The 20,118-nt window shown below is 41.4% G+C and overlaps 1 protein-coding gene across 2 annotated transcripts in view; it reads right to left on the bottom strand.

The window, feature by feature from the left end:
* Window positions 1-2,734, bottom strand: part of Znf704 (zinc finger protein 704) — a 197,455-nt gene extending 194,721 nt beyond the window's left edge. For both annotated transcript variants that reach the window (XR_007108145.1, XM_047548039.1), the window contains exon 1: window positions 1,714-2,734. Coding sequence is in view for 1 of the 2 variants with exons in the window: in XM_047548039.1 (XP_047403995.1) it covers window positions 1,714-2,199 (486 nt within the window). In the remaining variant the exon portion in view is untranslated. The remainder of the gene's footprint in view (window positions 1-1,713) is intronic.
* Window positions 2,735-20,118: the final 17,384 nt, after the last annotated feature.

The following is a 20,118-nucleotide window of genomic DNA, read 5'->3' as shown; positions in this document are numbered from 1 at the left end:
AACATATTTATAAGTTTTTGAAAAGCTGTGAGCCAAGCAATGTTATAAATTTGAAAGAATTTTTAAAAATTGGAGGTGTGAAAAAAATCTTTTTTGATAACGTCAACTATCACACCCTAGATATTCTGTTTTTATACTGTTGATTCTTTTCCTACATTGAGTTTGCTTTGATCACAGAGCATAAATTATTGTTAATTTTTCTATCATAAACTGTGCAATCGCCATTCAAATCACAAGACACATTTTTAGTATGTCTGAACAAAAATGTTACGGAGTCACTAGTCTTATTATTCACTGTCACTGATACCATGTGACTTAATTCAAATCCAGCTATATCCTGTGGCCATACAATGCAGGCTTTTTAGCAGACCATGGTAATGAGTGTGGTCACAGTACGGATTCCAACAAGCAGCTGTCAAAAACTATCATCCCAAATGACTATTTGCTGAACATTTCTCACTCTCAGGGCTTGAACTTCCAGGGTGGTCTGGGAAAGAAATTTGTGCTCACATCTATTCTTGGCCTTCTAATTGCTAATGTTTAACATTTCTTTGGAAATGCAATTCATGCTTCAGCAGCTGACTTTCATTTGGGATGGGGGACAAGAACCAAAAGATTTTTTAAAAAATCAGTCTCCATTAAGCTCACTTGTTTGCTATTTTCCTCCAGAAATACCAATACCGTCTGAAAACTCCAAGAAATAGTTATGCAGCTGATTTTAAGAACCACTCTTGAGAAAAATCACTCACTCCATCGCTTACCACTTGCTGCCCTCAAAACTTCTTAGCAACATACACGGTGCATGAACCTCAACGTGGTTTGCTTTGTCCAATCGCATGCCTGAAAGCCCAGCCAGTCAGTTGTGTAATAATAAACCCCTTATCTCCTGAAGATACACAAACGGAAAGATCTCTTGGTGCTTCAGCGCACAGGGGACTTCGCTAGAATTCTCAGCTGAAACTCACATCCATTTTAAATGCCAAATTCCTCTCCTACCCTCCTCACCTACCCTTTTCTGATTTCCTTTTTCCTCCTTGCAATTTTGAGGAGGGGAAAAATAATGCTAACCAATGTCGAGTTTAAACACGGGAGGGCCAGGGGCATAGCCAAAAGCTTCTAGCAAAATGCATGCGGAAACCAAAGGCTTGTTTTTTGCTGCACTGGGCTTACCGGTTCCTCACAAGTGCCTGTGATGGAAACTCATCAACAATTGTTCTCGGGTGAAGGAAGGGGTTGCGAGATTGAGAAGAAAAGCTGCTCGATAGTTTGAATAAGCTTGAATAGCCCTCAAAATACGAAGGATTCACTCTTGCCTCCTTAGAAAAGAAAACAAATCTCACACCCCCTCCCCCCCACCTCGCCCGTCCTCATCAGGCACAAATCGGCGCCCACCTCGTCCGATCTCCAAGTTCCCCTGCCTACCCAGGAGAAGTGTCCTTTCCTCGCACCCACAGGAGACAAGAAACCCGACCCGGCCTGTAAGCCAAGCGGGAGAGGCCGCCTCGGAGAGGTGCAGGGCGCCCGAGGCACAAGCAAATCAACAGTTCCCTCGCTCTGCCCCGCGCTGCCGCCGGCGCCGCCTGACACACCCCTCCGGGCCGGGTCTGTAGTCCTCGGCCTCAGCCAGGCGCCTAGCCCCGGGGTTCGGAGCCCAGGCCAGTCCTGGACCCAGTGCCGACAGGTCCCACGCGCGGTATCGCGCCCAGCACGCACCTTCAACGCGCCCCGGGCCGGGCCCTTGGGGACCGCACGACCGGAACCGAGGGGCACGAAACGCTCCTCGCCATCCTCCTCGTCGTCGTCGCCGTCCACCACCTCGACGACCACCTCCTCATCCTCGTCTTCCTCATCGTCATCCTCCTCCTCCGCGCCCCCTCGGGGCTTCTCCTCCACCCTACCGAGCCCCCGCCGCCGCCTGCTCCCGCCTTCCTCGTCCTCGTCTTCCTCCCCCAGAAGCAGCAGCACGGGCGACGAGGCGGCAGCTCCGGTGGCCCGAGGGGGACCGGTCCCGGCGCTGCGCGGCGGCGGCAGCGGCGGCCTCCAGTTATCCGGGACCGGGCCCGGGCCCGGGGCTAGGGGTGGGAGTCCGTGCAAGGCTGCTTCCTGGGCGGGTGCGGACGCCGGCCCGGCCGGCTGCAGCGCGGCGCCCCCCCGGCGGCTGCCCAGGCTGGAGCGCTTGGCTAGACGCCGCGCCTGCATGCCTGAGCGCGGAGCTGCGGGCCGCGGCACGGAGCCGGAGAGTTTGTCACCTCCTCTTCCTCCTCTTCCTCCCCAGGCGGCAGCTTTGGCTGCAGGCGCCCGGGTCGCGGAGCGGCGAGGGGCTGCAGGAGCCGCCTCTCTGGGCTTTGCAGCTGCCACTGGCCGCAGAGACGCGGGCGCCGCCTTCGCTGGACCGGCCCGCGGGGACGCCGGCGGCCGGCGGCTACGGCGGGGCGGCGCGGCGGCCGCGGGCGGGGGTGGGTGTGAGCGAGAGGCGCGCTGCCGCCTCCGCCGCCGCCGCCGCCCGGGAGCCGCGGGCCGCGCTGCGCTCCATGCGGCCAGCGGCCGGGCCGGCGCGCGCCTCTCCCGGCCCGCTGCGCCCGCGCGCTCCGGGCCTACCGCTGCCGTCCCTGAGCGCGAGCTGTTTGTGTGGTGTGTTTTCCACCACCGCCCCCCTCTTCTGGAGCCATTCCTCACAGCCCTCCGGTCCCCCGTTCAGACAAAACCCGGACTGGATTTAGTTCTCCTACCCACAGTCTCCGAAAATCTGGCCCTTCGAAGCAGCTCGCCCGGACGCCCGGGCTGCCCCTTAGCCCCTGACTGCACGGAGGAGGATAGACTTGCTGGAAGTGAGGAGATCGGTCAGAGTTAGACTCTGAGTGAAGAGATTTGCTGAAAGTCGTTTTAATGGTCACTAATGTGCGTTGGCAACTACACCTGAGCTTATGTAAAGTCCGGGGAAAGTGTACCAATCTGAGGTTTGGGGTCAATTGCCAGCATGAATCTTCAGTCATTTTGAATTTTTTTGAAACACTGTTCCGACAGTGTCTACGTATCTCTCGATGGTGGTGAGCACACCATTCTAGGTTTTGCCTATTGAGCATTTGTGGACACTGCTAAGTCTAAGCCGTTCAGCTTTGACTTCAACATTTCTAGCCTGGGTAACTGATTAGAACAGCTAACTCCCAGAAAACCTGTTCTCACCATTCAATCTGTAGACTCTGTAGGCATTGTCCAGGCCTTTGAAGAAACACACCGGGGAGAGTTCAAGATGTTTTGAGTTTGTTATTTTAAAAATTTAATATGAAGTAAGACCAAGCCTGGAAATCAAGAGCATAAACAGTTTGTCATGAACAGCTTTCCCAAATTATGAGGATTTTTAGGTGTGACAATGAAGAGTTTTACTATTTACTATTATTTGGAGTTAGGCCATATAGTAAACCCACTCTTTACATTCAAATCATACCCCAAATTCCACCCAAGTTGAGGAAGCCTAAGGATGATCTAACTCATCAAATAACTGACAGTCACCTCTGTGAGGCTAGTGTAAAAGGTGTCCTCATGCTATGCTAATTGTTTTTGGAGATTTAACATTAATATCATGTGCCCTGTTAGACCCTTGAAAGGGACTCATTAAATGCTTTTATGGTGTCTTCCCGCTGTTGAAGAGAAATGATGATGAAATTCTAAAATGAACTTTTTGTTTTCCCTGAATCAGAGTAGCTTCCTGATACACCTATTTCAGATAATGACACTCATAATCATTCAAGCCCAAAATAGCGATATCATTTTAACTCCCTTCTCTACTTTATCCCTAGAAGCAGTTGCCCACAAGTCCAATCTATTGTTCTTTCTGAAATGCCTTTTGAACCCATCCCTTCCTTTCTATATCCAAAGATCTTATAGGATTTCATGACATCAAAAGTGAAAGTTTCTAAATTACAAAAACCCATTTTCTCACCCACACATCCTCCCCTGCCCTACTTCAGACCCTACCAGGGATTCCACACAGTTCATGGTATTTTCTGGTTGAACTTTCCATTTGTAAATATTCCTTTCAGGAATTTAGAAGGAGAAAAGTGATAGAACATTAAGAGATGTGTGTGTGTCTTTGATCAAATCATGGACTAGCAGGGGCCAGCAAAGAAGTGAATAAATAAATATCAGTGAGTGTATTTGCCAAGAATTCACAATGATCCTAAAGTGATCTTATCCTAATTGGAAGAAACTTACCTTGGTTGATATGGGAGACAACTTTGAAGGGAGGCAGCCAGGTCTACTGTGATCACAAAGAGAAAAGGTTGGGTGCAGGGGAGCAGATAGGCACAGGGAAGGGTAGGAGAGAACAAAAGTGTGAGGCAAATGGGCTGGTAGTTAGGCTTATGGTGTCAGGAGCCAGAGAAACTGAGTCAGAATCTCAGTTCACAACTTATTGGCTACATGCCCTTAGTCAGCCTCTTTCTATGCCTCAGTTTTCTCTTCTGAAAAATGGGGATAAGAATAGAACCTGTATAATAGTAAAGTTGTTTTGGAAGATAATGAATTAATGCATGCAGTTTGGAAGAGTGCCTGACCCAACGTAAAATCTACGTAAGGACTTACACTAAGTATACTGGCAGTGTGTATAAACAAGGTAGCACCAGTACTCTTGGAAAATAGCAGGGGAACTCTTTTAAATAAGCTCAGAAATGACAAGAACTAGCAAAATGTGTTTTTGAGCCCAGCTATATCTTGTCAAGAGGCTCTGGTCAGGCAAGTATAATGATTTTTGTGCCTGAAAGTGCTATAGAAGGTAGAAAGCAAATGTTTTCCTGAAAACTAAAAGAAAAGGCACAGTTAAGTGAGTCAGTGATTGGTATTTGTGGTTTAGTGGGAGATAGTACACTGTTGTACTCTTCCAAAATTGCCATCTATACTTTGAAATCAGCTTGTTCTTTCTCTCAGGCCACTTCAGCAGAGCCCCTACACATCCTTCACTGGCTCCACAGAGTCACAGAGCCTGCCCCCTGAGTGGGATAAAAGAATTGACCTTGGGAATCAGACCCTTAAATGAAAGCTAATGTCACAAAAGAGATTGGGTCCAAGCTGGGCTTTGAGGGACAAGAAGGATTTAGATGGGCAGGGAGAACAGCATTATCCAGGCAAGCACAGATCACAGATAACCACTGTAAAAAAAAAAAAAAAAAAAAAAAAAAAAAAACGGGACACTGAGTGGGACATAAAATTCAATGACCATTAGGAATCAAGAAAATATCTCATTATATGACACACTGCACTCATGGACTCAGAAGGCAAGAACATGGTGCCAAAAAACTGCAAGGAGTCATTGACATTTCTTACCTCCACATTCCCTAACTGTAGAACAGTCTGTCTTTCCAAACTAGGAGCACCTGCCATGAAGGATGAGCAGGTGAGACTCTGCACCATGGGGTAAAAAAGACACACCTTCCAGAGAAGTCAATTTGACACATCATCATATAAAGCAGTCATCTCTCACTCCACATGTCCTCACTGAGTCCTGGTACATGCCAGATCTTCCTCTTGGTACTGATGCACAGCAGTGAGCAAGATAGCCCTCGTGGGGACAGCAGGGGACAACAATCAGTCAAAGACAAGTGAACATGTAATTTCATAGATATAATAAGCTTTGGAGAGAAAAATAAACCAGAAGTGGGGAGTAGAGGGTTCATTTCTTTATACCAAAACAAGCATAAGGATGGTATGGAGCATAATGTGAAATTTGGATGAAGACTAGCAGCACGGGATTCTGTCTTCTTCCCTCGGGTAGAATCCACTCCCCTCTACTATCTGGCCTGCTTTGAAGGGCACTGATAAGGAAGAATGGGCTTTGGAATAAATGTCACCCATAACCACAGAGAACTGGCTGCCTGGTGTCTCTTGTCTTCAGATCCTCAGTGATTCACCTTTGAGTTTTAAGCCTCAAAGATACCTGAAAATCAGGCTTGATTTGACATGTTCAGTTTTGTCGAATCTAAGAGTCAGAAAAATAATAATCCTTCAAAAAATCACGAGGTGTTACTATAATCGGGGCAGAAACACAACATATTTTTACCCACCAGTGGAAACTCTTTTATGGCCTCACAAAACTTAAATAGTTGGATCTGTTGATGGTGGTGACTCCTTTTAAAAACTATTTTAAAACTAAAAGTAAAATTTTGCCCTTTAAGGTTATGAAAGTAAGATTAGGTTCATTTTTCCATACTTGTGGGAAACCTAAAAGTGACTTCAGATGGTGACTGTCACCCCACCGTATGAAACATAAATGAAGGTTTAGAGAATGGCTCATCCATCGCAAACCTTGAATGAAAGCCTGGCTGAGTCAAGCAGAAATTTCCACACAGATAGGCAATTCCTCCATGAGCAAATTAACTTAATACGTTTTTAGGGCTTTTTTGTTTGTTTTTCATTTTGTTTGTTTTGGTTTTTTGGATTTGGGGTTTTTCTGTATTTGTTTGTTGTTGTTTTGGGTGTTTTTTGGGGGGATGGGTACCGGGATTGAACCCAAGGGTGCTCTACCACTGATCTACATCCCCAGTCCTTGTTAATTTGAGACAGGGTCTGACTAAATTCCTGAGATTGGCCTTGAACTTTTGATCCTCCTGCCTCATCTCCTGAGTCACTGGATTATAGGGCTGTAGTACCTCTCTCTCTGTCTTGATCTCTAAAACACATTTGCAGTTCCGGTGTAGTGTGTGTGACTTTGTATTTGTGGTTTCCTTATCAGTCATTTCATATTGGCTCTTGAGAGAGAAAACGAAATACCAGATAGAGCTTCCAGAAGCTTGGTCTTGAGTTCGACATATGACACTTGTTAAGTCCCCTGATCACTGCAGAGTTCACAACTCTAAGATGGATGATATACTCTTTAAGGTCTTTTAACTCTTGAGTTCCATATTATATCAATTTGAAGTATGTTTTCAGTTTAAACCAATTACCCATTATTAAAATCCACAAATTGAACCTAATACACATGCCAATGAATCTTGAATACACATGTTGAATGAATGTATGTAATGTTTGTGAACATCTTCTCTAAGCCAATTCTGCGTGCTATCCATGTCTTAGGACTGTCATCTCTGCTCCCAGGAACATCACCTTTAATTTCAGGACTCTCTTTGCTTCATTGGAAGCACAGAAATTATGCTTTTGCTTGCTACTATCTTATTTTGCTAGTAATTTTTTCATTAATAAGATGACTAATGGCAGAATTAATACCATTACAATGGCCATACTGCCAAAAGCAATAAATAGATTCAGTGTGATCCCCATCAAAATACCAATGACATTCTTCACAGAAATAGAAAAAAAAGTTACAAAATTCATTTGGAAGAATGAAAGATCTGGAATAGCCAAAGCAATTTTAAGCCAAAAAAAAAAAAGAATGCAAGAGGCATCACAACATCTGACTTCAAATTATACTATAGAGTGATTTTAACAAAAACTGCATGGTACTGGCATCAAAACAAACATATAGACCAAGAATACAGAATGCAAGATGCAGAGACAAACTCACACATCTACAGTCATCTGATCCTTGATAAAATGTCAAAAACATATATTGCAGAAAACGTAGCTTTTTTAACAAATGAAATTGATTATGGTTTAGATACAAGGTATCCCCCAAAAGCTCACGTGCGAGACAATGCAAGAAGGTTCAGAGAAGAAATGATTGGGTTGTGAGAGTCTTAAACCAATCAGTGAGTTAATCCCTGATAGGGATTAACTGAGTGGTAACTGAAGTGGTAGGGTGTGGCTAAAGGAGGTGGGAATTGGGGCTTGGCTTTGGGTATATATTTGTATCTGGCAAGTGGAGTCTCTCTCTGCTTCCTGATTGCCATGCTTCCCTCTGACACACTCTTCCACAGTGATGTTCAGGCTCACTTCAGACCCCAAGGAATGAAGCCAGGCTTCTGTGGACTAAGACCTTTGAAACCCTGAGCCTTTGAATAAACTTTTCCTCCTCTACAACTGTCCTGGTCAGAACTTTTAGTCACAGCCATGAAATAGCTGACTAAAACAGTTATACATATGTAGACAAAGAAAACTAGACCCTATCTCTCACCCTGCACAAGTCATTCAAAATGGATCAATTCCTAGGAATTAGACAACTCCTAGAACAAAACATAAGGTCAATACTCAAACATAAAGGCTCAAGCAATGACTTTCTCAATAAGACCCCTAAAGCTCAGGAAATAATGCCAAGAGTTAATAAATGGGCATCACATTAAAAAGCTTCTGCGCCAGGTATGGTAGTGCACACCTGTAATCCCAGTGAGTCAGGAGGCTGAGGCAGGAGGATTGTGCATTCAAAGCCAGTCTCAGCAAAAGCAAGGTGCTAAGCAACTCAGTGAGACAGATACAGATCTAAATAAAATAATACAAAATAGGGCTGGGGATGTGGCTTAGTGGTGAGTGCCCCTGAGTTCAATCCCCAGTACCAAAAAAAAAAAAAAAAAAAAAAGACTTCTGCAAAGGAAATAAGAATGTGAAGAGAGAACCTACAGAATGGGAGAAAATCATTGCTAGCTACTCTTCTGACAGAGGATTAATCCAGAATAAATGAAGAATTCAAAAGACAATAACAAAAAAATCTACCAATTAATAAATGGGCAAATTTATTCACATGTATATGAATAAAGAAAATGTGATCTATCTATATCTATATATCTATATCCATATCTAAATATAAATATGTAGAGAGAGGGCGAGAAGTTTTATTCAGCCGTTAACAAAGACTGAAATTATGTCATTTGCAGGAAAATGGATAAAACTTAAGAACATTATGTCAAGTGAAATAAACTAAACTCAGATAGTCAAGGGTCATATATTTCTTTTCATATGTGGAAGCTAAGGACAAAATAGGAAAGAGGGGGAAAGGTGTGGGGGTGAGGTATTATGAAAATCCAAGGGAGACCTATTAAGAAGAGGAAATGTACCGGGGGAGGAAGGAGAGGAGAGAAAGGGGAAATATTGGGGAATGATATTGGCAAAATTACATTGTGATATTGCATGCATGTATAACAATGAAACCCACCGTTACGTACAACTATAATGCACCAATAAAAATATGGAAAAAAATAAGATGTCTGATGGCTACACATCAAGTAGTTGCTAAGTTATACTACTGTAGTAACTTCCCTTTCCACAAAATGAGGATTGCATGCTAAACTCTGCTACATGTCAAGGATCATTTCTCAGCCAAGTGCCAACACAACCTACCTAGGCAAATGTATCTTTTACACACAAAAGTCGCTTTGGTGTTTCATCTCCTGTTCTGCCAGCTGGGTAGGCTCCCATTCAGTTGAGTCCCAACTTAAAAGTCTTCAGGTTATCTTGGAAATTCTAACAACCTTTCTTAAGACAACAACAAAAAAGAATTGTTCAGCCTACAATGCGTAATTATCTCCCACTAATGATATTTTAATGATATTTTTATATTTCTAAAACTTTTCTTTCTTGTCCTATTGATTTTTTTTCATCCAGGTCCTTTCTGGTAGTAGTAACTGAAATCATACTCATATTAAAAAAAAAGTAGGAGTGGGGACTTAAAAGCTCAGGTAACTCAACCACAGATGGACTTGGACCTGAGTTTGGGAATGCTACATGCGGAAGTTTAGGTAATACTTGGTTCTCTGTCTGCCTGTGTCTCCCTCTCTCTCTCTTGCCAAGTGTATGTTTATGTGGTTTCATTATCTGGTCAACTAAAACCAGGTCCACAGTCAGTGGTGGCCACATACTCATAAGCTTTGAGACTGGGGAGCTCTGCTACCTATAGCAGAGAAATCCCAGTGAGGGACTGTGGATAGGCCAGTTTGGGTCATGGGTCCATCATACCTATGGCCAAGTATGGACTACTGTGATTAGTGGTCCTCACTGAATCATGTAAAGAGAAAAAGGATGTTTATTGTACTGGGCAGAAAAAGAACATAAAAGATTACTATGAGTTACAACCAGTACTATCTAAAATCTGAAACATACAATTATAAGGAATGAAAGTCACAAATGACCTTCTTACCCAAAGATAACCACATAATTGTTTTGCTATGTTTATTTTCAAAATATTATCTTTTATGTTTCACCTAATTTTTTCCACCTAATTTTATAATGAGAACTTTTCTCTCACATAAATTGTCAATGAATTTTAGAGTTAGCAGGGCCAATATAAATCATGAAACTTTTAGCAGAAAATGTGCATGGATATTTTACAATCTCAGGAATGACAACCATTGAAAAATGGATACCAAATCATAGTCACAGCAAAAGGCTGATAAATTTACCACCTCCCCCCTGCAAATCTTTACATTATCTCACAAAAAGGTTTCAAAATGAGAGCTGGGGTCAGTAGTGCATCTGTAGGCCTAGTTATTTCAGAGGTCAAGGCAGGGAGATTACTTGAACCCCAGAGTTTGGATGGCCTGGGCAACTTAGAGAGATCTTGACTCTTTTTTTAAAAAAAAACGTGAAAGATGGCTAGAAGATATTTTCAAAATTAAGCCAAGAACTAGTATATGCAGCAAAATGCAAATAATTTGGTACTATTACCATAATTAGATATAATATTTGCCTACCAGACTGGTAGAAATGCAAAACTTTGATAATATTCAGTGTTATTGTACACAGGGAAACAGTGTATATTTGTATATATCTATCATATGTATACCATAATTCTAAACTGCACTGCCATTTGAGCTAAAAATTCCACTTCTAGCTATCCATCTTAGAGTAATATTGGTAGAAGAGCCTAAAGGAAGAGAGAGAGAGAGAGTACTATTTGCATCATTGAATATAGTGTGTGTGTTTGAGTGTGTATATGTGGTACTGGGGAGTGAACTCAGGATCTCACACATGCTAAGTAAATGCCCTGCAACTGAACTGCATCCTCAGCCCTTTTTGAAAATTTTATTTTGAGGCAGAGTCTCACCAAGTTGCTGAGGCTGGCCTCCAACTTGCAATTCTCCTGCCTCAGCCTCTGGAGTCACGGGGATTATAGATGTATATCATTGCTCCTGGCTTAATAGCAGAATATTGAAAGTGGCATAAAATTCATTAAAAGGGGAATTGTTTAAAAAGAAGGCTTTGGCAGTGTGTGACCCACTATGCAGTCACTAAAGAGAGTGACGGCAGTAGCTTTGTGCTAAAAGGGAAAGAGCTCATTTTTAGTAACAAGGACAAGTTACAGAATACTTTTTACAACATGATTTCATTTGTGTTTAAAATAACACCCTAGGAAGATACCATATACATCGACACTGTGATTTCAGAAAGACAGATCCATGAGAAAATGTCCATAGTCTATCTACTAGTCTTTGGGGCAGAAAATGTCCATAGTCTATCTACTAGTCTTTGGGGCTTGAGGCTTGAAGAAGAAGGCAAAGCATCTCTCTCTCTTCCTTTCTCTCTTGACTTTTTAAAAAGAATGCATTCAAACATTACATAGTTAATTTTAAAACAAAGAGTGAAAGGTCTTCGCAGCATAATATTTACTGCAGAGTATTCTGTCAAGCCGTGCCGTGATTCTACCATGGCTTGCTATTTAAATACAGTGCTGCCACCTTTGTACAGAAAGCTTATCCATCTTTCCTAGGTTTTCCTCAGGACCAGCACCAGGAATGGAATCAGTGTCAAAGAGTGTGTACATTTTCTTGATAGATTTTCTCAGACAGCTCTCTGAAAAAGTCACCTCAGCTCACACCCTGATAGCCATGGGACAGTGGCTAGTGTCCTGCCCTGGGCCTCACTTTGATCACATCTCACTCCATCTTTCCTTCCCTGTGCTACTTCTGTAAGTGTTCCATCAAATCCCCTTTTGTTTTTACTTATGTCCTTGCTCATTAAAGAGGAAAAGAATGTCCCTGTATGTTCAACTTCCACTTTCCCCTTCTGCAAATTCTTTTTTTTTTTTCATCCATTAGTCTGATAAAGGTTTTTATTATCCACTTGTATGAGCTCTTTACATTAAAAACTCTATGGTCATATAGTCTACAAATACTTCCTTAGCTTTGTTGTTTATCTTTAAATTTCTTCACAATTTCTTCCCCAGATCTCTTGATTTACCTGTGGTTCTTTTTTTTCCTTTCTTCACTGATTGTACTTACAAATTCTTATTACTGTTTCCTCCAATGTTTGTATTAATGACTTGTTCTAGACTTATCCTTCATTATTTTATTTCCATTCCTGCTTCCTTTAAAAACTTTCTGACTGCAGGGGTTTCATTTAAATCACTGTTATTTTGTTTACATGCTTATTTGATATTATAAATTCCTTATTCTACAAGGCTGTGCTATTCTTGGGAAGAAGTCTTGAATTCAGTTTTCAGATTTTATCCTCACTTGCACAGTTATTGACTACATGCCTTCCTGTCTGTATTTTAGTTAATAACCCTTAGTTAATTCTTTCATCTTGATGGAAGTATTTTTATGTTTGCATAATAAAAATTATTATAGTAGTATCTCTAGTAAGCAATGCTTTCCAAAATGCTAAACCTAGTTCCTTTAACATATTAATACAAATATGGGTATACAAGTGGCTGATGCATTCTGCAATGATGGAAATGGCCCTTATCTGGGCTACTCAATGATAGTCACTACTAGCCACATGCAGTTAGGGAGTATGTGAAATGTAGCCACTGTGAATGAGCACTGAAGTTTTTATTTTATTTCATGTTAATTTTAATTAAGTTTCCACAGTCATGTGATTGATGGCTATTATATTTCAGTGCAGGCGTAGACCCTCCACGGATCATTTTCTACTTCCCAGATCCACTTTTAGGTGAATCTGATTGAGGTAATTAAGAACATACAGATAATATCTATGATATTTTTCTATAAAGCCAAATCCAGACTACCAGAACTATTTTTGCTCATCCACCTACCTAGTTTTAAAAATGTAATGTTTTTTATTTTTTGCTTATATTTAAATTTTTTCATTTGTTCCCTCTATCAGACTTCCAATTAGGCAATTTTTCAGGTTTGAGGGTGGTTTCGACATCAAAACTTCTTAACCCGCACCTTTTGCCTAAAATGCAATTTGTCTACACCAGTTTAGTTCCTATGTCTGTTATTTTACTCTTAAGCTATTCTAGGGGAAATAGTACCTGAATTAACCCCAGCAACCTATTATGAGAGTCTTGAAAGCTATAAACTATAATGAAACATTATAACATGCTGATATAAATGCCTCTGGGATTTCTTAAAAGCTAGTTATAAATTTCCTTTTGTTGTTGTTATGCCTGTCAATATGAAAAAAAATGAGAGTGAGACAGTTTTGTAAGGAGTATACAAATTCCTCAGGGCTCACCCTACTTACTAGGATATAGGGATTTCCTTAAATCCATGTACGTATAACAACTGTTTTTCTGGTCTACAATATGCAATAATGACTGTTTACAAGTCAAAGAGAGGGCATAGAGACTAACTGAACACAAACTGAGAATGGAAGAAAAGTATTTAAAGCAGACAGGGAAATCTATCACTAATAGTAAAACAATACAGAAGTAGTGTTTAAAAAAAAAACATGCACAGGGTAGGCAGAGCCTCCTCACTAATCTTCTATTTCTTTCTCTATGAATGCAAAAGTGACTTGCAATTTCTGTTATCTCTGTAAATGCTATTGTGCAGTTGTTTGTCCCACTGCTTCCTGCATATAGACTCCACTATCTGTATACCTCCAGTGGCCCCATTTATAACCCCAGTTACAGCTCCTGAGGCTACCTGATGTCTTGCTGCTTCTTGGTTCATGGAGGTCAAAGCTGACTTCCAAGACCCTTGCTTGAACTGGAATTTCAAACAAAATCTATGTAAATACCATTTGTACTTGCTCTTTCCAGAATTAAGAGAAGGAAAGAGAAGAAGAAACAGGAACAAGAAATGAAGAATGTGCAACAAGAAAAATATAGCAATAGTTTTGCATCTTTGCTAACTTACTTTGCTATGTAAAATTATCCATAATAAACAAAAAGTTTTCTTCTAGTTATCCTAAGGGGTCATTTTCCCTTATTTAATTCTCAGTGAAGAGAGTAATAGCTATTTATGATATAAAAACGATGATCTTTAAATTTTTTTTTGTAAATTTTTTCCAACAGGTTTTCAGGAAAGAGTTCTAGTCACCACACTGTGATCATTTCTCCCATGTTTTCTCTTGAGGTTTTTTGGTGGTTTGGATTTTTGTTTTGTTTTTTTTTTTTCTTTGAGATTCTGGGATCAAAGTCCAGGGTCATTCTACCACTGAGCTATATCCCCAGATCTTAACACACACACACACACACACACAATTTCTATATTATTCTTCTATTAGTGATTTATTTAAATACCTTTCTTCCATCCTTGATTCATGTTTAGCTTATTCTCAGACCTCTATATCCCTTTTAACATGACTTACAGTTATTGCATACCTAGGGTATTTTTATTTTCTGGATTCTAAAATCCAAAGTTATACTCAAATTATAGCTCCAATACTTAAGCGGTCATCATTTGGAATAGCATTTGGCTGTGTTTCTCAGGTCTGTAGATATTCATGATGAATTGACTTCATAACTTGTGAGGCTCAAGATAAAATGAATGCAAAGTGCTCCGTGTTCCACATTATCATGAATTTCAGGGACAGGGGTGCAGCTCAGTGGTAGAATGTGTGCTTAGTGTTCAGAAAGCCCTTGGTCCAATGCCTGCCTCCCAAATTACTTAAATTTCAAGATAGAAACAGTAAAGAATCAAGTAGGAACCCTGGATGATTACATAGGTCTCATGCCCTTGAGGCAGATCCTGTTTCCAGCTTTATTATATCACACCGTAAATGGTGGCTTTGGTACCCTTGAGGCAAAACGGTGTGTCTTAGGATCTTTTGCACCTTTCTTTTCTTGATTCTTCTCTTTCCTTGAAGAAGGAGAATCCAATGGTAGGAACTGAGTGCTACTCTGCTTGGGCCTATGAGAGAGTCAGAACCTACCCACCCTAGGAGGACTTGGGAGCTTGCTGGAGTAACTTTAAAGAATTGTGTGCAGGTGAGGTTCATGGTTGAATGCATGTTACCTTGGTCATTATGGCAGCAGCATGGGCAATAGACTAGGAGGGAATGGTTACAGAACCAGGGAGGTCACAGAATCAGGGAGATTTACCTTGGCCTGGGTGAGTGAGGAGGTTCTGAACTGAAGCTGCAGCAGAGTAGAGAGTGGTGAGCATGGATTTGAGAAATATACAAAGCAGAGATACAAAACCTGGTGGCCCACAGGATGTGGACAGAAGAAGGAAAGGAACCAAGAACAATTATGTGATTTAGTCTCATGGGAGTCGTTGGACTTTGTCATTGAGGTAGTAAAGCAGACTTAGTGGGAGACATAGTGCCAATTGGGAATTGTTCATGAGCATCCAGGTTGAGATGTATAATCCTTTCTCAGTGTTTAAAAGGTATATCTCAGGGCAGAGGGTATGGCTCTACAAAGCCCTTGCTTAGCATGCGCAAGCACTGGGTTCCATCCCCAGTACTGACCCCCGCCAACACACAAGCACAGAGTACTGAGCCTCAGCCTATTTGCTACCAGATGCATGTGTCACTCCTACATCCCCTGCTCTTTGTCAGAGCTTGCCAACCTCTGCAGGCTGCTTCTCCCAGGCTCTCTTCTCAGGGGCTTCAAGCTGAGCTTGGCCAAAGAGAGGCACTAGTGGAAGGTTGGACATAGTAAAACAGAACATAAAGGAATTCCTCCCCCTCTCTGTGCCCTGGAGGTGACTTCCCACTGGGCTTATCTCCTCCCAGGTTCCAGCTGGGAGGAGCCATACACCAGTGGTTCATTTCTGTAGGTCGCAGAAGCCATGATGGCCTCACCTCTTCCTTTTGTCCTTCCAGACTAGAAGGGGAGCAGCCTCCTGACCTTACTAATTTCTAAATAGTTTCAATACCTCCTATTTATTTTCTGAGTTACATCACCTTCTACCCAAGCATCTTCCTGATATGGGATCTTGCCTGATATGGGAATCATTACCATAGAAGGATGTTTGTGAAAGAGATTGTGCCTTAAAATTGTAGTTGACGACTGAAGACTGACAACCAATTTGGCACCAAGATGAAGATGCTAAGAAGAGGATGAAAACCTCTTTAAGTTGCTGGGCATGGAGGAAGAATAAGAACACATTTCAGGTTTTGATTTTCTTTTCTAGAGATGTGACTATCAAAAGAGGTAGGATAAAGAGAAAAGATTTTTGAAAACAGGAAAGACTTAAGTGTAATTAAAAGGTAGAAGAAATAGGACCTGAAAGGGACAAATGAAGAAGAAAGACCTCTGAGGGAAGCAGGCATATGACTCAGGGCTTAAATGGAATGCCTTTGCAGAGGCAGAGGGACATTTCCTTGTCTCCTATAGGAGAAAGGAGTCCCCAATGGAAGTAAATGCTGATATTTTTGTGCATAGGGGACCAACCAGGAACTTGATTTATTTCAAACCAAAAACTTCTATTTGCTCTGTGAATCAGAGGGTGTGCTTGTGAGTTTAAAGAGAGTAATGGAAATCAGCACTGGCCCCTGTAATGGGAGTGGAATAGAAAAGTAGAAGAACAGGTCCGGACCAAATCATGGCATGATGAAAGAGCAGCTGACATTGGCTCTCACAGGTGGGGTTTCCATTGTGTGGTGATTTCCAGTTTCTCTCAGGAGTGAAGAAAAACACAATGACTAAATAACTAGACTTCCCAAAGTATAGTCCACGGACAGTGCATCAGCAGCACCTGGAGATCTGCTAGAAAAGCAAACTCTCAGACCTACTGGATCAGAAAACCTGTGAGTGGGACCCAACAATCTGGTTGAAGAAGATCTCCAGGTGATTCTAATGAAGACCAAACTTGAGAAAGACTGCCAGACCTTTGCTATCCAAGGTGTGGTCTGCAATCAAACAGCATCAGCAGCACCACTTGGAACTTTTAAGAAGTGAAGAACCTCACCCTTTGCTCCCACTTCCTCCAGAATCTGAAGTCTAACAAGATCCCCAGGTAATTCCTATGCATATTAAGTTAAGAAACATTGAACTTGATGACTTATTCTCCCCAGGGTTGTTTGTAGATAACCAGTGGATTCTTGAGACACCTATATAAGAGGATAACTTTTAATGTAGTAATTTGAGATTCAAATCAGATGATAGAGAATATGTCACATTCAAAGGTTCAGAGTCCTAACATCTTTCAAACGACATCATTTGCGTGACCATTCCTCCTTCTATGGAGGGAATATACTTCAGACCAAAATTTTAAAATATAACAAAATATAATAATATTATAAAATAATAATAATAATATAAAAATATAACAAAATATAATAAAATATCTGGGTGTGGTGCCATATTCCTACAATTCCAATGGCTCAGGAGGCTGAGACAGGATAACAACTTGAAGGCCAGCTTCAGCAACTTAGCAAGACCCTGTCTCAAAATGAAAAATAAAAAGGTCCAAAGATGTAGCTCAGTGGTAAAGCATTCCTGGGTTCAATCCCCAAATACATATTATATGTTATATAATATGACATATATATTATACAATACATAATATGTTATTATATAGTATAATATATAATAGCACAAAATAAAATACAATAAAATGTAACCCTGAAAACTTGTCCTTGAACAAAATTTAAGTGTCATAAGGTCTTTGGTGGACACTAAAATGCCCAGCTCCTATGCTTATGATCTTCCAGTTTAAAAGGACTTTGTTGCATGAACACATTACAAAATTCCTGTGGTATGGGCATGATCATTATCTGCAAAGAATTTGGGGATCATGGGAAAGGAGGTAGCCAGATATCCAGGGTAACCCAAGGAAGTCTTGTTGGATGAGGGCCTGCTGGAGCTGAGTGGGTGGAGATCTATCAGATAGTGAACTGGCAGGAAGAACAATCCAGGGAGAGATGACCTTAAGAGCAAAGGTATAGGAACAGTGGAGAGTTTGGGAACTCCACTGTGGCGGGTGAGAATGCAGTAATTGCATGCAAGGATTATCTCATTAAAATAACAGTTCAATTTGACATTTTCAGTCCACGTTAGTCTCATGTCTGAGCACAACTCTTGGTGTAGGCTGAGGTTCAACTGCTATAATGGCAGCATTCAGCAGTGGCAGCTCTGTTGCCATCAGGCACATTATAAGGAAACAACAATTCTAAGAGAGGGGAATCAAGAACCTGTTAAGTGATCTGTGGAGATACTCTCCTATTGTCACATTTTGTCCTATTCTCAGTCCAGAAACCATGATGTCAGTGGCACAGAAAAAAAGCAAACGCTCCAACTTCATTTATCTCTTCAACCCAATGTGCCTGAAGGCACTCTAATATACACCCAGGCAAGCAATACCAGCCCCCTTCCTGTACCCCTGGGTTACAAAATCTGAGCTGCACTCACAATGAATTCAATGCCAGGATACACCAGAATGACTGGGAATGCCTTAGCCCTTCCCCAATTGCAGAAGCTGGGCATGAGTCCCAAGGCTCAAGTGTTCTGTGTCAGTGGTCTTGACCTTTGACCCATTCATGCTGGAATACATGATGCTCTTACCTCAAAAAAATAATTTTTCAAGAAAGAGGCAATTGTTTTATATTTGGATTTTATAGCCTCTCTCATTTTACAAAGGTGCTCTCTCAGACACTTAATTTTGAACACTAAAATGTTGTTCAAAGGAGATAAATTAGTTGAATGCAATCTCTGTCAATGCTAGTTTGAAATGTTTCTAAAGGCAACTTGATGCAATCAGTAAAACCAGGAGAGAAAGAAATTTAAGTTGGATTGGCCATTTTCCCAGGGATCACCAGTGCTTGATGTTACTTGTTAGAGTTTAGATGGGAGGTGTCCCCCAGAAGCTCATGTGTGAGACAATACAAGAAGGTTTAGAGGAGAAATGATGGGTTGGGTCGTGACAGCTTTAATCTAATGTTAATCAATCCCCTGATGGGGATTAACCAAGTGGTAACTGAAGGCAGGTAGTATGTAACTGGTGGAGGCCCAGCATTGGGGCGTGCCTTTGGGGTATGTATTTTGTATCTAGCGAGTGAAATCTCTCTCTGCTGTCTGATCATTATGTGAGCCACTTTCCCCTGCCACTCTCTTCCATCATGATGTTCTGCCTCACCTCAAGCCCTGAGGAATAGAGCCGGCTGTCTATGGACTAAGACATCTGAAACTGTGAGCCCTCAAGTAAACTTTTCCTTTTCTAAAATTGTTCTGGTTGGTCTTTTAGTCACAGCAGCAAAAAAGCTGACTAAAACATTACTGAAACGAGGATTCTATGTATCACTTTTCAAAACAAGATGGTGTGATTTGGGTGTGGAGATCGCAAACTGTAAATGGATTTCTTCTTGTTGGTATAAAGTACCCAGAGGCAACAACATACACAGATTCAAAAAGTGCTGCAAGTCAAACAGCTCATCTGGAAGTGAGGATGATGTGGTCTGGAGAACTGTGAGAAGACCAACAATGGCAAAGAACTGAAGCAAAAGATCCATGCTGGAAGTTTGAGTAGCATAGACTCAGGAGGGTGAGACTAGGAAAAAGCAAAGTTAGATAGTTATTTATAAAATGTTTATGTTACATTTTTATAGCTTATTTAATGAATAGTTGCATTATTTAGTTAATATACTATAAGGTAATAAAGTCCAGTTCAGTTAACCTGCTGAGTAGCAGACTCATGTATTTGATAGCCTTCTCTATGTGTTTATTAGGCATCTTAAACTTAACATGGCCAAAATAAAATTCTTGGTTTTCTCCTTAAGGTTCTTCCTTCCTCAGTTTTATTGATCTTAATACATGGCAAAAAAATTTTACCCTGTAGCTTAAAGCAGAAACTTAGAAATTATTCCCTACTCCTCTTTTTCTCCCATATCCCAGACTTCTCTTCAAAATACATCCTAAATCCGACCAGTCTCACGACCTCTTCCACTTCCATATTCATCTAGAACTTGTCATCCCTAATCTAGTCTATCATGCTAACCTCCTAACTAGTCATTGATTTTACTTTTGTCTCACACAGGCAAACTTCCATGAAGCAAATTGTCTGCAATAAAACAAATTAGACCCTCCCTTGTCCAAGGGCCTCCAGTAGCTTCCCATGATTCTCAAAGAAATAGAAACCTCCTCCCAGCCTGTAGGACCCTGTACAA

Source organism: Sciurus carolinensis, chromosome 1 (assembly GCF_902686445.1).
Source record: "Sciurus carolinensis chromosome 1, mSciCar1.2, whole genome shotgun sequence".
Taxonomy (NCBI): Eukaryota; Metazoa; Chordata; class Mammalia; order Rodentia; family Sciuridae; genus Sciurus; species Sciurus carolinensis.
This window is presented reverse-complemented; position numbering and strand designations above follow the sequence as displayed.